The sequence below is a fragment of the Hippocampus comes genome, unplaced genomic scaffold, assembly GCF_001891065.2.
Source record: "Hippocampus comes isolate QL1 unplaced genomic scaffold, H_comes_QL1_v1.1 scaffold92, whole genome shotgun sequence".
NCBI classification, from domain to species: Eukaryota; Metazoa; Chordata; class Actinopteri; order Syngnathiformes; family Syngnathidae; genus Hippocampus; species Hippocampus comes.
Genome location: NW_017805379.1, coordinates 520,714 through 542,217, shown reverse-complemented (window position 1 = coordinate 542,217; position 21,504 = coordinate 520,714). Strand labels below are relative to the sequence as shown.

General features: G+C 42.9%; 1 protein-coding gene across 7 annotated transcripts in view; it reads right to left on the bottom strand.

Annotated features, from left to right (window-relative positions):
- Window positions 1-696: 696 nt before the first annotated feature.
- meis2a (Meis homeobox 2a) overlaps window positions 697-21,504 on the bottom strand; it is a 109,663-nt gene continuing 88,855 nt past the window's right edge. For 3 of the 7 annotated variants that reach the window (XM_019872375.1, XM_019872379.1, XM_019872376.1), the window contains exons 10-13: window positions 10,935-10,993; window positions 9,000-9,110; window positions 7,485-7,584; window positions 697-2,502 (exon numbers count right to left, since the gene is read on the bottom strand). In XM_019872375.1, the coding sequence (XP_019727934.1) occupies window positions 7,526-7,584; window positions 9,000-9,110; window positions 10,935-10,993 (229 nt within the window). In that variant the 3' untranslated portion in view covers window positions 697-2,502; window positions 7,485-7,525. The remainder of the gene's footprint in view (window positions 2,503-7,484; window positions 7,585-8,999; window positions 9,111-10,934; window positions 10,994-21,504) is intronic. The other 4 variants (XM_019872378.1, XM_019872380.1, XM_019872381.1 and 1 more) reach the window with 3 other exon arrangements.

The following is a 21,504-nucleotide window of genomic DNA, read 5'->3' as shown; positions in this document are numbered from 1 at the left end:
TTGGGGGGGGCATGGGGGAATTTGTATCCGTTTTTAACTACATCACACATTTTTATGTAGAAAATGCTGATCAAACTACATCAGTGTTTTTGTATGTTAAAAATACGACATATTGTTGTTTTAAGACGACAGATAATCATTTTTAAATTGCAGTAGGCCGACAGTTTATCAGTTTCTTGAGACAGATTTCTGAAGAAAGGTGTTTTTTTCCCCCAACTATTGATTTTTCACCCAATCATAATGAATATTGGCATATATTAACTGATTAACGGATGCTCTAATAATTTCCTTTATTTCTATGTTTATTGTAATGATTGTGCTGAAATGTTTTATTGTTCGTTTGGAATTTGAATTTCATTTCTTTCAATGGCACTCATTTGATACATTCTGCCAGGATGTAAACTTCCGAGCACAAGTGCATTTTATTTCCACTTTGTTTTTGTCTCGTTTTGAGTCCTGGATAAAGCTTTTCTGTCGAAATTACTTCCTACCCCAGGCCTGACACACACGTACACACTAAAATGTAAACATGATTGATATGTAAGAACCAAGGGTTTCCTTTGTCAGAAAATATATTACTTGAGCTGTGCAAAAAGTCCTACATTGTATAAATGCAAATGAAAAAAAAATACAACAAAAACATGCTGCAATAGAATGAAAAACACACAAGTTAATCAGGCAAAAATCTACCAAAAATCAAAAATGAAATATTTATTACAGCATTTTGTGACTGAACACCTTTTAAAACAATACGTCACAGTCCTCATACAAGTATTTTTTTGTTATTTTTTTCTCTCTTTTTTTTTGTTACCTTTTGTTTGTTTGTTTGTTTTTTTACGTTTTTGACAAAGCTTTGAAGGGAGACGGCATCTTATCTTCTAGTGAGGAACACGTGCTGAGAAAACAAAACAAAATGAAAACAAACCAAATAAACAGAAGAGGAAGGAATTCATGGACATATACAATATCAATGCCACAGCAGATCTGAAACTAGCAAAAAAACATTCTTTTTCAATTGAGGTAAACACATAGAATATCTAACAGGAAACAATTAATAGACTTGAACTCTGTACGAAGTTTGTTACAATAGTCTCTCAGCTTTTCTATTTTTTTAAATTTATGCCTGTGTGTCTGTGTGTGTGTGTGTGTGTGTGTGTGTGTGTGTGTGTGTGTGTGTGTGTAAGTGTTGTTTCAACCCCCCAAAAAACATTGAGTTCATAATTTAAGTGTTTTTTTTTTCTTCTTTTTTTTTTTTTTTGGTGCATCGATAGCTTCTCTCCAGTGCTGCACAATCAACATGTGTGTCCGTATGTGTGTGTGTGTTTTCTCTTTTCCTCCCCCTCTACACCGTGGAGCTTCTTCCTTCACTCGGCTCTTTAAGGATGAGAGTCCCGCAGTAGAAAAAAAAAAAAAAAGTATAAAACCAACACAATCCAGTGCTTGGGCAATTTTAAACAATGTTTTTTTTTCTTTAAAAACATTCATTCAAGAGCCTTTAGAGTTTAAAAATAAAAAGGCATGACAAATCTTCAAGGCTGTCGTCAAGCAGCCTTTTCCCATCATGCCTTGAGGGTGGGTTGTAGGGTGGGGGTGGCGGGGTACTTAGGACCTGGTGGCCCCTGTTGAAGCCTTTTGAGATGTTCCACCTTCTTCTTTGTTGACATAGTGCTGTGCTGCGAGTCCTCCGAAAAGGGTTAAATCTTAAAAAAAAATTAAAAAAAGAAACCCTAAAAAAAAAAAATTAAACCGTGATCCAAAGCAAAAAAGTTTTAACTTATTTACCGATATATTTTTTTTAATTTTACTACAGTAGTTATAACTCTTGGAGTTTGTTTTTTCATTTTTAAAAGTCTTCCAGAATGATGGTTCTTTCTCGCTGCCTTTTTTTTTTCAGAAGCGCCACATGAAAAGAGTGTTTTGAGTTGTTTTTCAGTTTTTTTTTTAAAGCCCAAGACTTTACAAAGTCAGCTTGGTCCTCCGCTTGGGTGAAAATGTAACAAACATTAGAAAAGAAAAGAAAAAAAGAGTTGTGGTTGTCACAGTTTGTCTGGAATTCTTCAGTTCAGCTCCAAAGGCTTTTTCGATTGTTACTCTTAAAAAATTTTCTCTCAAAAAATGGCGCCGCTCGCTGCTTTTTTTTTTCCTTCTCTTCTTGAATTCCAAAGTGGCCGCGGCATTTGCCCGAAAAAGTTTCCCTTCTGACTTGTCAGGCGTGGATGTCCAGGCCCGCTCCTGCAGTGGCGGGGTCCATGGGTGTGAGCAAGGGCGGTCTCTGCGCAGACATCCCCGGGGGGGACAAAGACGAGGAGGGTCCTCCGTGCATCGGCATGGCGTGGTGGTGGTGGTGAGGGTGGACGGGGTACGAGTGGAGAGGAGGGGGCACGTGACGCAGCTGGCCGGGGTAGGAGGTCATCTGACGGGGGTTGCTGTAAGGGGCCGGGGCCATGCTCACGCCCATAGGACCGCTCTGAGGTACGTAGTCGGCCGGCACGCCTGGCAGACCTGGTGAAGAAAAAAAAAAAAAAAAAACACGACATGTCAGCACTCTTGGATTTTTTATTTTATTTTTTGATCACATTATCACTTCTTCCATTTCATTTTTTGCACGCAGTGCTCCTCAGGGATGGGGTTACAGATTTAAAGTGGCTGAAAAAAAGGTCCCAGGTACAATTCCAGCCTTTTCTCCTCGAGTTTTGGGAGCCCAAAAATTCCTGCTTCAAACCAAAATGGCATCCTTCTGGTGTGTTTTGGAGCATGGGATTTTTTTTTTTCTTTTTTTTTTTTTTTGTGGGTCTTCTCATGATAGGCTTGCCTTCCAAAATAGATGATGCCAAGTGAAACGACCTTCGGGGACTGAATTTTTCTAACTCCTGCAGTAGTCTATCTTTGAAGGATACAGAGAAAAAGGGCTTAATTGAGCACAAAAGTAAGAATAGTAAGCAAAATAGTAGACTTCCTGTGTGTTCTGTTTTTTTTTTTTTTTTTTTAAATACCTTTTTTGTGGGTCTACTCATGATTGACATAGGCCAACCGCAAAATTTCACGTTGACGAACTCTGTCTGTTAGGCCCTGGATTCTTGAGAATTTTTTTGTGGGCTTACTTGTGATTGAAATGCCAACCAAATATCATTTTGCCCAGTGAAATGAGCTTTGAGAGGAGAATTTTCTAAATATGTAAAAGTAATTTGTCTTTGGAACTGGAGGAAAATGACTGCGTCAAACCAAAATGGCTGACTTCCTGTCTCTGTTCAGCATATATGTTGAGACCTTTTTTGTGGGTCACCTCCTATTCGGCATACCCATGTTGACATTGCCAAGTGAAACTGCTTTTGGGGGTTGAGTATTCAAAGAATTCTCCTGCAACAATTTTTGCTGATGCCAAATGTTCATGGCCCTGCTTTTGATTTTTTTTTTTTGCATTCTTGCTTGTAAACAGAGCAACATGAATCTCAAATACATAAAGGGGGGAGGAGGCCTGGAGTGGGGGGAGTGGGTGGGTGGCTGGGCTCCTGCTGGAGCCATGGGGCCTGATTCTGGGTCCGGGTCTGGGTTTGCGGGGCCGGCCCGCTTTGTAATGTGAACCCCTGGGGGATTAGAAGCTGTAATAGGAAGGGAGAGGTCGGCGCAAGGTCACTAAGCATGCCCGCTCGCTGCATTCCTGCACCTTAGTACGCTGCAATTAAGAAATGACACTGGAGGGCCCTTGTGAGGGGAAGAGGAGGACACAGTGCGGAGGAAAGGTGGGCCAGTAGGGGGGGTGTTTGTGAGATTAATGACCGGTCTCATTGGCTGAGAGCTTGGCCCATATTCCAATACCCCACCGTCGCATGTCACATCATTGGAAATGCACATATTTGTGAGCGCAGCTCTCTTAAAACCTCACTACCGGGGTCGTAAAATAAATAAATCATTCAAGGCCAGGGGGAAAGGGAGGGGCAGTGGGGGGTTGGGGGGTATATATGGGCATGAGGTACCCCCTTTGGCCTCCATATAACCTGGAGCAGCTCCTGTTAAAAGGCCCAGCAGATGTTTTTTGACACTGTAAACTGCGAGAGGCTGCAGTCATTGCATTAAGTAGACACCCCCCCACCCCCGCCCTCCCCCACGCCTCAACAATCCCCTTCGCTATTAACAAAAGTGTTGCGCACGGACAAAACCGGACGCTCGGACCTATTCGCTCCACTCGCTCGTGGTCGCGCTCAACAACCGGCTGTAATTAAGTCGCCGGCCGTAGCATATTGTGCGGGGCCGTAATCAAATCAAGAGAGAATAATATTCCTCTGCATTAAGCTATTAATGTAATTGGTCATGAAGCGTATAAAAGTGCCCCGGCGTAATTAAATAGTCTCAAAATTATACGGCCCCGTATTAAGAATTAGCCAACCTGAGCAAACGTTGTCGCTGTGCGGCTGTTTTAGGGAACATTGCTTCACGATTTTTCTTACCCTAGAGCCCCCCGCCCCACCGCGCTCGCCGCCTCCAGCAGATGAGCGAGGGACAAAACAGAAGAGAGAACGAGACGAGCGGAAAAGACCGGTGGGGCGAAATGATCTCTGTCGGAGGGATGGCATCTTTGACCCGTTGGAAAAAAACCCAGTCGGGCCATTTGCATATAAAGGCTTCTTTTAATCAAGGTAAGTGCTATTATATTGTGGCTCATTGGCCAGCGCACGGCTTCGGTGTTAAGATAAAATATCCTCTGAAGCCCCCCTCGCCCCCACCGACTCTCCTCCCCCGGACGCTCTTTGGGGTGTGATATGTCTCCATTTTTCAAATGTCAGCGCAGTAGCAGTTCTGTGTGGCGGTGGCGAGCCAGGGCCCGGATGGCCACCTTCATCAGGCTGACTCCATTGAGATGCTTGTGCGTGTGTGTGTGTGTGTGTGGGGGGGGGAGGCTACAGGCTCATAAAACCATCTCAAAAGCACCTTTCACACTGGCTATGTAAGACAACTTTCCACTTGTTCAATTATCCAAATGTCCAAAGAAGGACTTTCGGTCTTGCCTGTAAGGTACCCAGATGAGTTTTGAGTAGGCCAACGAATTTTGAGATTGACACACTTCCTTTGCATTTTTGTGTTGAAAGTTGAGCTGTCACTCTCAAATATTTTCAGAATCAATTATTAGCTTGGGCGGCCCGGTGGGCAAGTGGGTAGCGTGTCGACATCGCAGTGCAGAGATACCGAGTTCGATTCCAGCTCCGGCCTTCCTGTGTGGAGTTTGCATGGTTTCACCGTGCCTGCGTGGGTTTTCTGCGGGTACTCCGGTTTCCTCCCACATTCCAAAAACATGCATGGCAGGCTGATTGAACACTCCAAATTGTCCCGAGATGTGAGTGTGAGCGCGGATGGTTGTTCGTCTGTGTGTGCCCTGCGATTGGCCGGCAACCGGTTCAGGATGTCCCCAGCCTACTGCTCAAAGACGGCTGGATTAGGCTCCAGCACCTCTTGCAACCCTTGTGAGGATAAAGCGCATCGGAAAATGGATTGATGGATGAATTATTCGCTTGATTATTCCAGCGATTAATCAAATAGATCAAATTTGATTTTGCATGAAACCGTATGACAGAACCATTTTCTCCCCCGAAGTCACAGGTGTCAAACTCGAGGCCCAGGGGCAGAATCCAGCCTGCCAAAACATTTCGATGAGGCCCGCCAAAGCACACGATCTGCATTGATTTCATGTTTCTCGCTAAAACACCCCTAAATGCAAAACTGTCTTGACTTTTCAGAACGTTGAGAAATCGCAATAATCTTTTTTTTTTGTTTTGTTTCCAACCTCCCCCATTTAAAAATAAATGTATTTGAGCAAACAGTTTTTCCTGGCATCTGCTTTCAAAGCGAGTTATTCTTCAATTTGTTGTGCACACATGAGGCGATCATTCATATTTCAGGGTTCACAGGCAGTGCAGCCCTCGAAAGGAAACCATAACTACCATGTGGCCCGCGACAAAAAAAATTGAGTTTGACAACCTACCCTGAGTGGTTAAAAAGATAAATTGTTGTTGTTTATTTGGTATTGTTTGGTTATTTAAAAAAACAGCGAAACAACAATTAAGCAATATAACACAAGAGGGATTGTTGTACTCACCAACCTTTTTGAAATTTGTTCATTTACTGCTTCGGGCATTGTTTTCCAAAGTAAAAGCAGATGTTTGCAAAGGCCTTCTTTTGATTAAACACAAAATAGAACACTGGTCAACAGCACATTTTAATCCAAAATGACTTGCGTGTCCCTAAACTTGTTTTTGAGGCTGATTTAAAAAAAAAATGTATCACCTTTTTTTTTTTGTAGTGCATCGGGTTTTTTATTTTAATTCAATTGATTAGTTATTATTAACCAATTAATTTCGCTACGTCTCGTTGAAACCAATTGTCACCATCTCGCTGATGTCACAAATGTGCAAGCGGCAGAGGTTGTGTGGAATGTGACTTCTATCTGAGGTACACAAAACGATTTTCAAGAGAGAGGTTCTGCCATAGCCTTGTCTAATCGGGGGGAAAAAAACGGTTCTCTTGTTGCATCTATAGTGTGGGCACCAGTTACTCTGGGATTTTACTTACTGGGTTCATATCCCTTCGCAGGGCTTGACTGTATATAGAATTTGTGACATTGATGGCATGCCGTGAGAGTTTTCAAATGTAAAATATGTGCCTTGTCTCAATAAAGGTTGGGAAACACTGCATTAGCGTTCATGCGTGTGTCTTTTAGCCACTATGCCAACAGCTCTCGGCTCATAAATTTATCTCAGTGTCTCAATGGTGGGTACCCCACCAGCCCCAACCAACCCCCCCCCCCAAAACCCCCATCCTGATCCTTAAGTTGTCAGCCCCAGTGAAGAATAATCAAAACACATCTCTGCTCAAAACAAACCTCCCGTGAAGGATGGGGCTATGCCACCCCCCATCCAGGCCCGTATATCTCTATCCCGGGAAGGACTGGGTGGCGGTGGGGGAGGCGGGGAGGCGCGTAATGTACTGCGACGTTCCCATCTTTGCATATAAGATAATTTGGGCATCAATCCTTTGCTGGACAGATTTATGTCACTCCGAGGACAGTTTCACTTCTCTTCTTTATCGCTTCACTGGAGCCTGCTTAATTCCCGTCCCCCCCCTACAACCCCTTGTCAGCTCATTCCCCAGGAGATGTTATTTTTTTTCCCCCCAAATGTCCGACATTTGCATCCTCGTCCATTTGGGGAGGGGGAGAAGAAAAGAGGGATGGCGCTGCTGCGATAAATAAATGTTCAGTTCCTTCCACTGTCCTCTCTTCTTGTTGTCTGGCGCCACAAGTCCCGTCCCTTTCTGTCCCGGGACGGGCTGAGCCTCCTTTTTCCCAAGTTAATTCATCTTTAACTACTCTCTATGCCTTGCCTCCCGTCGCGCTAAAAGCGTCCTTTAAAAAGCCCCGGGAGGTCCGAGGGTGAAACAGCCCCAAGCTGGGAAAGAAAATGGAAGATAAAAAAGATAAAGATCCCAGTACTTACTTGCCCCTTTTTCTTTGCGTTTTTGCTTTACAAGATGGAGGTTACATGTAGTGCCATTGCCCATCCATGCCCATATTCATCCCCATTCCACTCATAGGCCCTGAAAAGAGGAGAGAAAACACCGGAGGAGAGTCAACCGGAGTCTGAAACATGACGGGTTAGCTCCAGGTGAAAGGACGAAGGAAGAGAAGAAAAGAAGTGACCATTCGGGGTGGGAATCAGACTAAATCCAAACAACAATTAAAACAATGAAGTCGATTTTTTTAAAAAATATTTTGTATTCATTTTAAATAGGATAAACTACAAGAGTGTGTTTTTTTTTCCCCCCACCAAATTTATTAACATTGATAGTCTGGATAAACTGGTGATCACATCGCTAAGCAGGGTAAACCAATGCTGACTTAACTAGCCTGGGCAAACTGATACTAACTTTGCTAACCTGAGTAAACTCATGCTAACTACATTAGTCTGGGTAAATGGTGGTAACTTCACTCACCAGCAAACTGTTTCTAACTTCCCTAGCCAAGGTAAACCCATACTTACTTCACTAGTCTTACTTTACTTAAGCAAACTTTATTAGCCTGGCAAAACCGGTGCTGACTCCACTACTTTCGGTAAACTAGAGCTAATATACTAGCCTGGATAGACTTGTGCTAACTTTGCTAGCTTGGGTAAACTTGTGCTAACTTAACTAGCCTGATGCAAATGTCACAAACCGGGCTAAACCGGTGCTAACTTTACTTTCTTGGGTAAACTTGCGCTCATTTGCCTAGGTGATATGACTCTTAACTTTTGAACTTTTTGTAAGCTGTTGGCAACTTTGGTAGCTTATTTAAACTGGCGCTTATGTAACTAGACTGGGTAACGCGTTAATTTCAAAAGCTTGTACTAAAACCTTGGGCTAAGAATAATAGCTTGAGTAAATTGGCAATACATTCATTAAGTTGGGTAAACTACCGCTAAATTCATTCGCAGAGGTAATCTAACGCTAACTTCGAAACCCCGGGTAGACAGCTGCTAATGTCACTAGCCTGGGTAAATGGGCCAAGATCCTTGTTTTGATTAAACTTGCTAACTTTGCATGCTTGGATCGCCTTGTGGCAACTTCATTAGCCGGTATTAACTCTGCTAGCCTAGTGCTAAACTAGTGCTAACTTTGGCTACCTTGGGTAAAGCTTGTGCAACATCTCTCGCCTAATTATAATGGGTGAACTTTACTAATCTAAGTAAACATGGTCTAAAGTTGCTAGCGTGGGCAAACTGTTGCTAATGGATTGGATCTTCCCATCCCTAACGATGTTGTTGGATTATATTATTTTGTAGTCATATTTCTTGAACTGGAGGAAGAAGAAAAAGAAGCAAGTTCAGACAAAAGCGGTAATATTATGCTTGTGCAGCCTGCGTTAGCGGTTAGCCTATCAGATGTCATGCTGGATTATGAAGGAGACACAGGTGACCAAGGAAGAGAGCGGAGTTGGTGGTGGGGGGGGTTAAGAAAGCGCGGAGAGGACTCACCGCCCGGTCGGATCCCCATGTGCTGCTGCCCGTCCAGCACGAAGCTGCCCATGGGCTGGCCCTCTGGACTGTACGCTGCTCCTTGGCTCACTGAAGGATCAAGAAGAAAACCTGATTGTAGTCAACACGCGGGCATGAGAAAAAATAGGGAGGAGGAGGAGGATCGGGGGAGGTGGAGGAAGAGGGTGGTAGAGGAAGAAGAAGAAGAGAAAAGACACCAGACAATCAGCAATTGTCTCAGCTTCCAGCCCAAACATACTGTAAGACATTGTGCTTATGTTTGCGCGCTGCGACGCGTGGCGCGCGCACACACACACGCACATGCGCACATAACGCACACACTCATGCACTGACATGCTCATATGGCGCAAACATTGTTCTTTGAGGGCAAAGAACGCGTACAGCGAGGCCTTACTGTCATAGCGCTTGAAGAGGCAAAAGAATCTGCATTGGTCTTGTCTTTTCCTAGCCCAAATGCACCTAAGTGAATTATCTCGGATCATCTGCAACTAGCAGGGATTAGGGAGGGGGCGGAGTGGGGGGGGGGTTGCGCTTAGTCACGCTAATTCATTAAAGAGATCTTTGATTGGGATTGACTGGATGTTGACTAACAAAGCTAAATAAACAAAAGTACAAATGGCAATTTGCAGTATGCTACTCATTCATGCTAATAAGAACATAAAAAATGTTTCCGATGATATTTGAGCCTGCAATCGAAATGTATACCACCAAAACTGCGCAAAACTAGGGACCGGCCAATTTATCGGCAGATATTAGCGCTTTTCGATCGGTAAAAAGCTCGTTGATTTTTGCCGATTTTGTTTGACACGTTAGCACATTACATCATATGAAAAAGATAATGAAGTTATTCTTTTTTAATTCTACTCTGCCAAACATTGGCATCGACGAGCATCGTCAGAATTAAAAGCCTTTTTTTCTTTTCCTTGCCCCGCTAAGACATGCAAAATGAATGTTTTTAATGTCCTGATATTAGCGGTGCAACGATTAATAGATTATGAAATTATTTTTGGAATGACTTTTGAGAATTGATTATTTGCCTTTCAGTAGTAAATATTCCCAGATTTCTGTAGTCCTCAATGAAAACAGACATCATCTTTGGGTGAAATCAAAATGAAACATTTGCTTCTACTTTGGAAAACAATGGCCAACCTTTTTGCCAATTTTTTTTTTTTCCGGACCGAACCAGTAACGGAATCATAACTCATTTATGTTTGTGGATTTTCTGCACTGTCAATTTGAAACATTGTCCTATTTCTGAATAAAGGGATGGAAATGAAAACATTTTTCGACATCTTTTGCACCCCAAACCAATTACCCGACAAAATAATGGACAGTTGTCAGCAATCGTTAGTTGCTGCCCTACGAACTATCCACAGAGGAAAACATCTTTCCGCTATTTCCTCTGAGGTGGTGAAAAAAACAAAAAGATTTTACACCTTCAAGGTTCCGTTGTTTTTGAACTTCTGTTTGTCATTCTTGTGAATAACAACATGGTTGATTTTTTTATTTAAAATGTACCAAGAAATCCACTCCTGCCATTTTTGGGATTGGCTCCAAATGTAGCACAAAAAGTAGATGAAAACCAGCAATCAAGTAAGGGACTGTTGAATATTCAAAAGGCTTTTTTTTTTTTTTTTTTCCAGGCACTTCCAGTAGGAAATCTCCAATTAGACTGCACGCATTGAGTCGATGGTCCGCAGGGGTAACTTGAGGTAAGACGTTTTCCCCCCTCCCTTCCTCTTCTGAACAGAAACTGGGCAACAGTGTGCATGCGAGTGGGATTTTTGGAAAGGACATCTTCACACCAGGGGGGTGGGGGGCTTTGGCGGAGGAGAAGGAGGACGGGAGAAGGAGGAGGAGGAGGAGAAGAAGAGTGCTACTGTATCCATTCTTTTTCTTTTTTTTTTTTTTTACCTGCTCGATTCGACTGGTCAATCATGGGCTGTACTATTCTTCTCCTGGCATTAATGAACCTGGCAGAGACAGAAGAAGAAGAAGAAAGAGACATTAAATCAGGCCGACATTCACGCCGGCCACACACACACACACACACACACACACACACACACAAATACAACAACAAACAAAAGGCCGATTGTGCGGCGACTTGGGAACCGAGCGAGGGACACGTTTAATGTTCCTTATGATCTATTCCCCCCTCGTTTAATAAAGCTTTTGATTACGTAGGGTTGCCACGGGCGCCGAGGAGACATTCCTCAAGTATTAGCTGCCGCTCGGGCGCAGGCGGGAGGTGGGTAGTGTGGGGGGGGAGAGCTCTGGCGGTGGCACATCCCTTTCTGCTGCCGTCCGTTTTTATTTCCCCTCGCAGACACTTTGGCCCTGCGCACGCCAACTTCACCGCAGCTCGTCTTCCCCCAAGTGGGGATGCCCCCCATTGGAATGGGAAAGGAAGCTTTAATGAAGAAACACTGAGGATGCACATGCTTCCTTTCAGGCCTTCCTTCCCCTTATGGGACCCCAACACTGAACGCACTGGCCAGGGGGTCTCTAGCTGTCCAGAAATGAGGACCACTTTTGCGTGTAGCATTTGAATGACGACCACAAGAGTATCAATGTGGCCGTCACTATCATTTTTTTTTTTAAGCCATGTGTCATTTTTTTGGGTGGCCAGGCTTATAATCTTTATTTGATTGCTTTAAAATTGTGTATGTGTGTGTGTGTGTGTGTGTGTGTGTGTGTGTGTGTGTGTGTGTGTGTGTGTGTGTGTGTGTGTGTGCGTGTGTGTATTTTATCTCAGATATGTTGCAAAACCATTTTCGACAGTGTTGACGTTCATCAGGTTCAAGGGGCTGAAATAATAATTCGTATTTAGAAGTAAATCCTTTTACTGCTTTTTGATGACCAATTTTCTATTTGATGTCGTATTTTAATGTCGGTCATAACACTGAGAACTATTTGAGGAGAAACTTTACAAAATCCGATGCAGCTTTTCCAATTTTTTGGTTTAACATTTCGACAGTGGTGCCCCCCACCACTCCGCCACCCTCCATATAGTCCCCCTTAGGTAGACCTGTACAATCTAATGCAGCCTTTCATGAAAACATTAACACAAACCCTTCAATGGGACCCCATTTCTAGGGCGGGAGGGGATTGTGTGTCCCCTCTCACTAACCCCTCACACCCCCCCCCACACCCTCCACCCTTCTTTCCAGCTGTCCAGAAATGAGGAACAGGCATGGGCCACTCTCACGTGGTATAGCGATGTCAACGAACCCATCAATTTGGCCGTCTGAAGTTTTATCACCAGCCTTAGTAGCAAATAATCGCAGTGCCGCAACAAAAAAAAGAAAAAAAAGGCCTTTCCAGTGTGGTGGGTGGTGGGCGGGGGGCGGGTCACAGGGAGGTGACTGCCAGCTGGGGGTGACCTTTTAACTCTTCTGGGGGTTGCGTCAAACACAAGTTGACCACTGGAGCTCAGATTATAATTATTTTTTTTTAACACCCTCTCATCCACGTCCATAAAAAAATCCACTGCAGGTATACGGCCATGTGGTTGGTATTAACGAGAAAAGGTGGTTTCAAACCACCAGCGTAACGTACGGAACGGCTCAAGAGGTGGTCATTAGCGGGAAAGGCAGAGCTGGAACCAATTTGGGTTTCTAATCCCCCGTGAAGTCCTGATACCTGCCCTCACCTTCCCCGATGAACTTTAAACGCCTCTAATCTGCCTGCCTCCAAGCGACGCACGAGAAGAAGAAGAGAAAGGACAGGTACACACCGGCGGGGAAAAAACACGGCGCCAACTGAGGGTGAGTTCACATTCTTAAAGGGAAATTAGTGTTGCGCATCACATGACAGCGGTAGGCAAGCACCGGTCGCGCTTCAGGAAAAGGTGCAATGATGCAATCATGAAGTCGTAAATCAGATGACGACAATCATGCAAAACAAACCGCTGGCTTTGTCAATTACACCTGTTCATGTTTTGGAAAACAATAATATGTAAATGTGGAATGCAATTTGTAAGCACTGAACTGATTTAGACGCTAAATAAATAAATGAAGGAAGGAATAAATAAAAACTAAATAATGGCGATTTGAATTGGATGAGCTACTGTTGAGCCTTAATTCACTCTTACATTTACACCCCACATGAGAAATTGAGAAACGTGACAAATAAATCCAAATATTTTTTTAAAATTATAAAAAGACAAAGGAGAAAAATTACAAATGAAAACAAAGCTAAAAATTAAATAGAAATATTCAGAGGAAAAAGTCAGGAAATGAAAATCAACAAAAAATACACATGTATATAAAATCACATAAAAAAGGTAAATGCAAATAATCTGGAGGGAAAAAAACTTCAAAAAATAAAATAAACAAATTAAATACAAATAACGATTTAAAAAATTACGTAAAAAGAAATATGAGACAAATTACAACAAAATAAAACTACAAATTATGTAGAAAAATAAAATAAAATAAACAAATTAAATACAAATAATGATTTAAAAAATACATAAAAAGAAATATGAGACAAATTAAAACAAAACAGAACTACAAATTATGTAGGAAATATTAACAAAAACAAAACAAACATGAAATAAAGAAAATAAAATGAACTAAATAAATACAAAGATTAAAAAAAAGCTATTTAAAAAAATAGGAAAAACATTATATTAAACCTCAACTCAAATTAGAACAAATAAAATGAACTAAATAAATACAAAGATTAAAAAAAACTATTTAAAAAAAGAGGAAAAACATTCAACTAAACCTCAATTCAAATTAGAACAAGAGTTGGCACGTGTAAGGATCTGGCAGCACACCCTATGATCCCATCCAAAAATTCAAAAAGAAAAACAACTATGAAAGGCTTCACTCTCCCCCCAAAAAAATCTGGTTTGAAAAATGGCGGAAACCATGTGGACCTGTCTGTTATGCTTGCAACCGCTTGCAACTTGGCCTTCTGTCTCCTGTTGGAAAACTGTCAAAACATTTGCTTGCAAACCAATTATAAGTCATAAGAAAACGACCCCCCCACCCCCCAAAAAAAAAATAAAACTGTGTGTACTTGAATGCTACTCTTACAGCAGCTTTTGTTTGTCTGGGCAGACATGTTTAGCATTTCTCTCATTGCTGGCTCACTCCACCACTCGCTCTCTTTTCTTCCTTGACAAAGTCGTCAAACTAGTGACCTCACTCCTGATTGGTTGGCTTCTCTCCCCCGCCATCTTTGCAGTGATTCTCTCTCTCTCTCTCTCTCTCTCTCTCTCTCTCTCTCTCTCTCCCTCTCTCTCTCCCTCCCTCTCACGTTTCTCCGGCTGGGCCCGGCTCCAGGGAGAAGGCCGCTTTGGCATGATGATTTCTCAGCGAAAGAATGCTGACAACAGGAGCCAGTTAGCAGGTGTGGCTTTGAGTCACTTAACCAGAAACAAGAGCATTGTGACAAGCTGAAATTTGAAGGTACGTGTGTGGAGCAGCTTTTGTGGAAGCAATGCCTTCTTTGCACATTTGTGTTGCATTACACCACAAATAGAGGCTGGCTGTTTGGTCCACAGGTAGTTTTTTTTTTTTTTTTAAAGCACCAGAACCACAACATAGAAAATCTGAAATGTTATACCATACATGCATTCAATTATCATCCGTTCATATAGCCCTGAAAAATCAAGTGAAGTCGGCAATGCCACTTTCCGACCCAAAAAGACATTTTGCTCATTTTGACAGAAAAAAACCCCAAAAAAACTTCATAAGAATAAGATTTTTCCCCGCCAGAAAAAGTGAATCTCTATCCACAGAGAATCTGCAAGCTGGCAGGCACCCGCCAAAGAGGCGCCAAGAGGTGGCACTGTAAGTGACTTTTTTTTTTTAGCCATTCAGACAGCTGAAAGAAGTCACTTCAAGAAAAGATGCCGAAACCAGTGGAACCAATTGAAGAATTAAAAAAAAAACAGAGCAAACAAAAAACAAACCAAAAAAAAAAAACCGCTGAGCTGTGAAGACAGAAAAACAATTTCATTAAAAAAAAACAAATAAAAAAAAAGAAAAAGAAAAATAGCAAGCGCATGCCGGAGCCACAGATGGTCCTGCATAACCCCTTGTAAGCTGTTTTAGCAAATTACAAATTCGAGGAAAGTCATTTGTGGAAAAGTTAAAAAAAAGAAACAAACAAAAAAACAACCCATCCAATTAGGTTAAAATAACCCTTATTCATATCTACTCTCCATATCGTAAAAACAGAGATAGGTGGCTTTGCATCACCCCTGACTTTGCCAATTGGAATGGGGTGGGGGGGGGGGGGGGGATGTAAAAACATGGACTGAGAGTGTCATTACTTTGTTTTTCCTGCCTATGAACTTATGAAACAATGAAAAAGAAACCAATTTGCACATTACACATCAACCCCTGGAAGGCTGTTTTGACCAACCAAAAACTGGAAATGAGACCTCGGTAACAACGAGGCCCGGATGTCAATTTAGGGTCAGAATATTTCGACGTGTTGGGGACCCCTGTGCCAAACACCATCAGTGGGCCTCGATTTTGGAGTGATGCCTTTGCTTGAGAACATCATTCTTCAATCTAAAAAGCATGACCAAAAAAAAAAAAAAAAGAATTGTTCATGTCGAAATGGCGATACATAACAAACGTCGCCTTGGTCGGAGCATTTTCTCTAAAAGTCAGTTTTCACTGACCTAAGCTGCAGTTCGCATGTGGGCGACAGTGTAGGAAAATATACAATTTGAAAGTCTACTGACACACACACTGAGCGTAAGACAACATTGTGTGCCGGCCAGGCTACTTAACAGGCCGCCCCCCTCGTGCGTGAGCCGATATTAGTCGCCGAGGGACGCCGTGTTGATCCAGCCTAGCCGAGACCTCGTGTCAAGTGGACTCCCGCTGTCCTGGCTCCATCATTCATACCCTGACTGTTATTTCCCCCTGCGCTCCCCGCACGGCCACGCCGCTCCCGAGCGCTCGTAAACTGTGGATTGTTGTCCGTCTCGGCACGTGCACGCATGTATGCATGCGTGTATGTTATGTCCTTGTGTCATGCCTTTTTTAGGGCACGTCCACTTGCTACTGTGAAGCCCAAATGGTGGCTGCGTGGACTGTAAAGATTGTGCTGACACACACGGCACACCCGTGCGTACGCATTCGCACGTCTGCGTGAAAGTCGAGTGAGCGCTTTTGCATAAGCGTCCTGAAAATATGTAGGACGGAGAGTCGTCTCGAGGGGCAATGACGGTTTGGACAAAGATCTAGTGAGAGCAAGGTAATATTCCATTGACGATTTAATCGAAAATGAGCATCGAGTTCCGCCGTAGTACCTTGAAGATCGTCAATAACATCCATCCAACCATCCATTTTCGGATCCACTTTATCCTCACAAAGGTCGTGGGGGTGCTCGAGCCTCTCCCAGCCGTCTTCGGGCAGTAGGTGGGGGACACCCTGAACCGGTTGCCAGCCAATCGCAGGGCACACAGAGACGAACATCCATCCGCGGGCACACTCGCACCGAGGGACAATTTCGAGTGTTCAATCAGCCTGCCATGCATGTTTTTGGAATGTGGGAGGAAACCGGAGTACCCGTAGAAAACCCACGCAGACCCGGGGAAAACATGCAAACTCCACACAGGAAGGCCGGAGCTGGAATCGAACCCAGTACCTCTGCACTGTGAGGTCGACGCGCTAACCACTGGATCACCAGTATGCATTCATCTGTGCTCATGTGATGTGTCTGGGTGAAAGGGGGGTGCGCCGCCCACAAGATTTCGGGATACAGAAGCGTAGCATCACAAGTTCGAGAAAAGGGCGCTTAGGAAGAAGAAGTCCACATTAAACAGCAGTGGACCTGCTAAACCCACCGACACCACTCACGCACCCTCACCCCCCCGCCCACCCTTTCGCACACACTAGTTGGCTCTCTCCTGGGGAGAATGTACACATTCTGCTGCGTATCCCGAGGAATGACCTCCACACGACCCCCTAACCTTGCCTTTAATTATTTGTTTGAAGACAGCATGGAGTTCCCATGCTGTGTGTGTGTGTGTGTGTGTGTGTGTGTGTGTGTGCGCTCTGTGTGTGTGTGTGTGTGTGTGTGTGTGTGTGTGTGTGTGTGTGTGTGTGTGTGTGTGTGTGTGTGCTCTATAACACTGAGCAGAGGCAGGCAATAATAAAGTCCACCACCAGATGTAGATAATAAAAGGTCGACTTTTAGGTTGTGTGAAGGTTCTGGCTGGGGCTGAGGACACACTGCTGTGGTCCACAATGCTGTGTAGCCCCAAAGACGGAATTGACGGTCCCTGCGGTCACAGCTGCGGTTCGAACCCGGAGTCACAGGTCCCCTCCTTGGAGGATTCGGGGGTGGCATCGATCTAAGCATACACCATTAACAGTGTTATCAGCGCCGACCTCGATAAGCTCAATTGGCTTGACTCGCGTTTGATAAAAGATGCTCGAAAGGGGTTGTGGGAGGAGGGGGGTGGAGGGAACTCGGGTTGCCCCTCCAACTTGTAACGCAGCCCGGTTACCGTGGCAACAAGTGAAGCACATAAAATCAAAACGTTTGAGTGTGAAGACAAAGTGGCGGTTCACAGTAGCCATAGTTGACTTAGTTTGTTTTTCATGGTTGTACCTTTTGTGGAAATGATTTTCTGCGGGCGCTTGACGTTGTCATTAGCTGTGAGGTTTTTATTTAACCTACTTCAGAGAATAATAAAGTAATGGAATAGATATGACAGCACTTATATATATATATATATATAAAATATCAAAATGAATAACAATAACTAAAAGCAAAATTGCATGAAAAATACAATACAACAATAATAAATATGAACCATAATAATAACAATAATAATAATAATAATAATAATAAATGCTTTAGTAACCATATCTTTAAAAAAATTTAAGCGGAAAATTTTAAATGAGGAAAAAAAATAAAAACTACAATTTATCTTAAGAAAACAGATTTAAGTTTAAAATGAGAAGGCTGCATGACCACATGCAAAAAACGCAAAAATAAAATCGAAATAAATATAATACTAGGGGCAGTAGCACTACCTTCGGTTGTTGTCTTTGGATTTGAATAACATTAAAACAAATGTTTTTGTGGCCACCGCTTAAAAATAAGAATTGAAAAATAAGAATAAAGAGAGACCTCATGAGTAAAAACGACTGAATAATTAAAAAAAATCTATCTTTTAATAAATAAATAGAACAATTAAAATGATCACGAACACCACGTGCAAAAATGAAAGTCCCTCCGGAATCCTGTCCTCGTTCAATACTTCTGTACTACAACCTGCAAATCTGAACTTCCGCTGAAGTCAAAAGCCGAAAGACAGGTTGTAAAACAAAAACAACCAAAAAAGCCAGAAATCGCCCGAAAAAGACGCTAAGGAGATGAGAAGGTTGCGTTCAGTGTAAGCAAACGCTCATTACGGCGCGGCCCTGCAGCGGGGGCGGTCTCGGCCTACTGAACATCCAGCGCTGATCTGCTTGTAGTGACAACAACGCTGATTGAATCAGGCCCGTAACCCACGCATGCAGGCCCGACTTCACGCTATCAGCTGATTCATCAAACGCCATCGCCGCAAATGTGACAAATGGCTGCAAGGGGAGGCGGGGATAGACATTGGGATGTTTTTGCTCTCCCGCCTTTTCTTGGGCTTGAAGCGGCTGAATATGACCTCACCGCCGTGTTTGATTTGCTACAGATGTGAAGCAGAGCTAGAAGGCTGCTGGATTTTCTTTTTCTTTTTTTTTTTTCCAAATTTGGTTTTAAAGGAAGGTTGAGGTTGAGGGCCCACATTTGGGGCAACTGCTGTGTTTACATATCTCTCGCTCGCTTTCTCCCCCCACCCCTCCATACTCTTTTGTGCGCCTCTCAAAAGAGGGACTGTTTCACCTCTCCTCCATGGACTTTCACTGACCTGTTTTTCTTCCCCTTTTTATTACCGCGCTCGTTGGCCTTTTGTGGCACCCCCGCAGCAACCGCTTGCGAGTCGAAATTCACATTTGCATTTCCCCCACACACCCCAAAAAAAACTGGGGAGTTTTGTTCAGTTGGGGAGAAAAAAAAAACACATCAGAAAAATAATTATAAGTATTTGTGGTGCAAACAGGAAGGCGTTAACAAGCAGCTAATTAAAATAAATCAATCGCACTGCGGCACGCTTTGCTCCCCCCCGCCTCTCGCCGTGCACTTTTCTGACAGCCGCAACGCTTTTCTGCTGACGGCCTCAATGTAAAAGTCAAGCTCGGTCTCGCATCGTAATGAACTGACGGAAATCTGTCGTTACGAGAAATGTTTGGACAAATGATCGCAAATAGATGCTAAAGTAAGAAAAACGGAGAAGTGTGAGTGTCTGCGAGACTGTGGGCAGTGAGAAAATGGGCTGCTGCAGCAGAGCGGAGACTGTGGTGCAGATTGGCGTCCACACTTCAGGCATAAAAACAGGCTATGTTATGGTTAGCATGTGATTTTATTAGGCATGTCGTCAATAAATCAATTAACTATACGGAGAACGACAGTCGCCGTATTTCGTTCTCGCAAGAGAAAGTGTATTCAAGAAGAAACTGTGGGCAGCAAGAAAATGGAGACTTTTGAGTATAGTACTGTGGCTAACAGGCGAAGCTAACATGGGCATTGGTGTTTATTAATGTCATTACTGGCCACGTATCTTCAAATGTTGCAATGACGAAGCTGTAGAACAATTTCTGGGAAGAGAAATGTAATCCGAAAGGAGATTGTGGGCATTTTGAGCAACTGAAGTGGAACATATGCAGTATAATACAGGAGAAACAACATAAGGTACCGACATCATATGCTTGTATTTGTCATCATGTCATGCCACGTAGCTTCCAAGAGGAGACTAAGGACGTTGAGAAATTGGACTGCTGCAGCAAACTGGACACTGCGGAATGTAACTCTCCAGCAACAGGGTATGCTAACATAAGTCCGCACATTTATGTGCACATTTCTGGCAACATGTTTTCAAATGTTGCAATAATAAATCTGGAGAAGGCCTTCCCTGATTTATTTCTCGGAAGAAACATTTTATTCAAGAGGAGCACATGGGTATAAAACTGTAGCAAGAGTGTTAGCTCACATTAGCATGTGTGTTTACTTTTTGTCGTTTTTAGACGCGTATCTTCCAAGAGGAGACTGTGAGAGCGAGAAACAGAACTGCGGTCGTAAAATGGACACTACGGAACTTAAGACTGTTGTATGTAACAGGATACGCTAATGTTAGCGCGTGTGTTTACTTTTGTGGTTTCTGTCCGCTTACCTTAAAAATATCACAATGACGAATGTGGCACTTGTCATTTGACATGTCCCTTCCTGTTGTTCTTTAGCAGACACGGTAGTTACATTTGTGTTCTCTACAGGGAAAGGCGGAAAAAAATGGATTGTGCGCAAGTCTGCCTGAGGCGTCAACACACCTGTATGAGGGAGGGCCCATTGTAGCAAGCCGGCATCATGGCCGACTTGCCCCGGCATTGACACCTTTCTTCAGGGGAGGGATAAACATCTTGAAGCCGGCCCCTCCTGCAAATAATTTCCGATTAACGTTCTCCTGTGGCTGGGAATGTTTTCAACACCGGCATTATTTTTGGAAGAACCGCCATAGGGGATATGGAGCAATGTATTAATTGTCTCACTTTTTTTTCTTTAATTCTCATTTATTGTTTTACATTCACATATACTGTTTAGAATTTTATATTTACGAAAAGTGAACTTTTTTTTTTTTTGCCAAATAGTCCTCTGCGTAAAATGCCTCGTATTAATCGCGATCGGTCACAACAGTCTTCTTCTGTGTTTCATCGAATCGACATGCAATATGAAGTTGCACAATAACGCCGCCTACTAGCCAAGGAACGTTTCAGAAGAAGCAGCACGCAAATATAATTGTGACACACAAACTGTTTTAGCTATTTGTTCAATAACATTGTTATTGTTTATTTTTATAATGCTATAGAGTTCTATTTTTGTGATTAAAAAAAGACTGGTATTGCTTTTTGGGTGCACGCAAATATAATTGTGACACACAAACTGTTTTAGATATTTGTTCAATAACATTATTATTGTTTATTTTTATAACGCTATAGAGTTCTATTTTTGTGATTAAAAAAGACTGGTATTGCTTTTTGGGTACTGGAACAGATTAATGTCATTTCTATTCATTTCAATGGGGCAAGATGATTTGGAACTTGTTAAGCCTATTTCAAGCATTTATTTTATTTTTTTTAAAGTAGGTTTTCATGAGTTTGCCAGGAACCCCAACGAATCAAGAGGGACATCATTAACCCACCACTCCTCCCAGGATGTAGAGAGAAGACTTCAACCTATTTTTTTCCTTACAACTTTTCCCCTGATTGGTTTCCAGGCTGCTTGTAGTGCTTTTTAAAGAGGGTTAGCTACTGTATCATCCATTCACCTCTCAATGCTATCAAACAACTTTGATTTCTCAGTCTGCATCTTCAATTCCCCCCCCCCCCCTCCTCTTTTTTTTTTTCTTTTG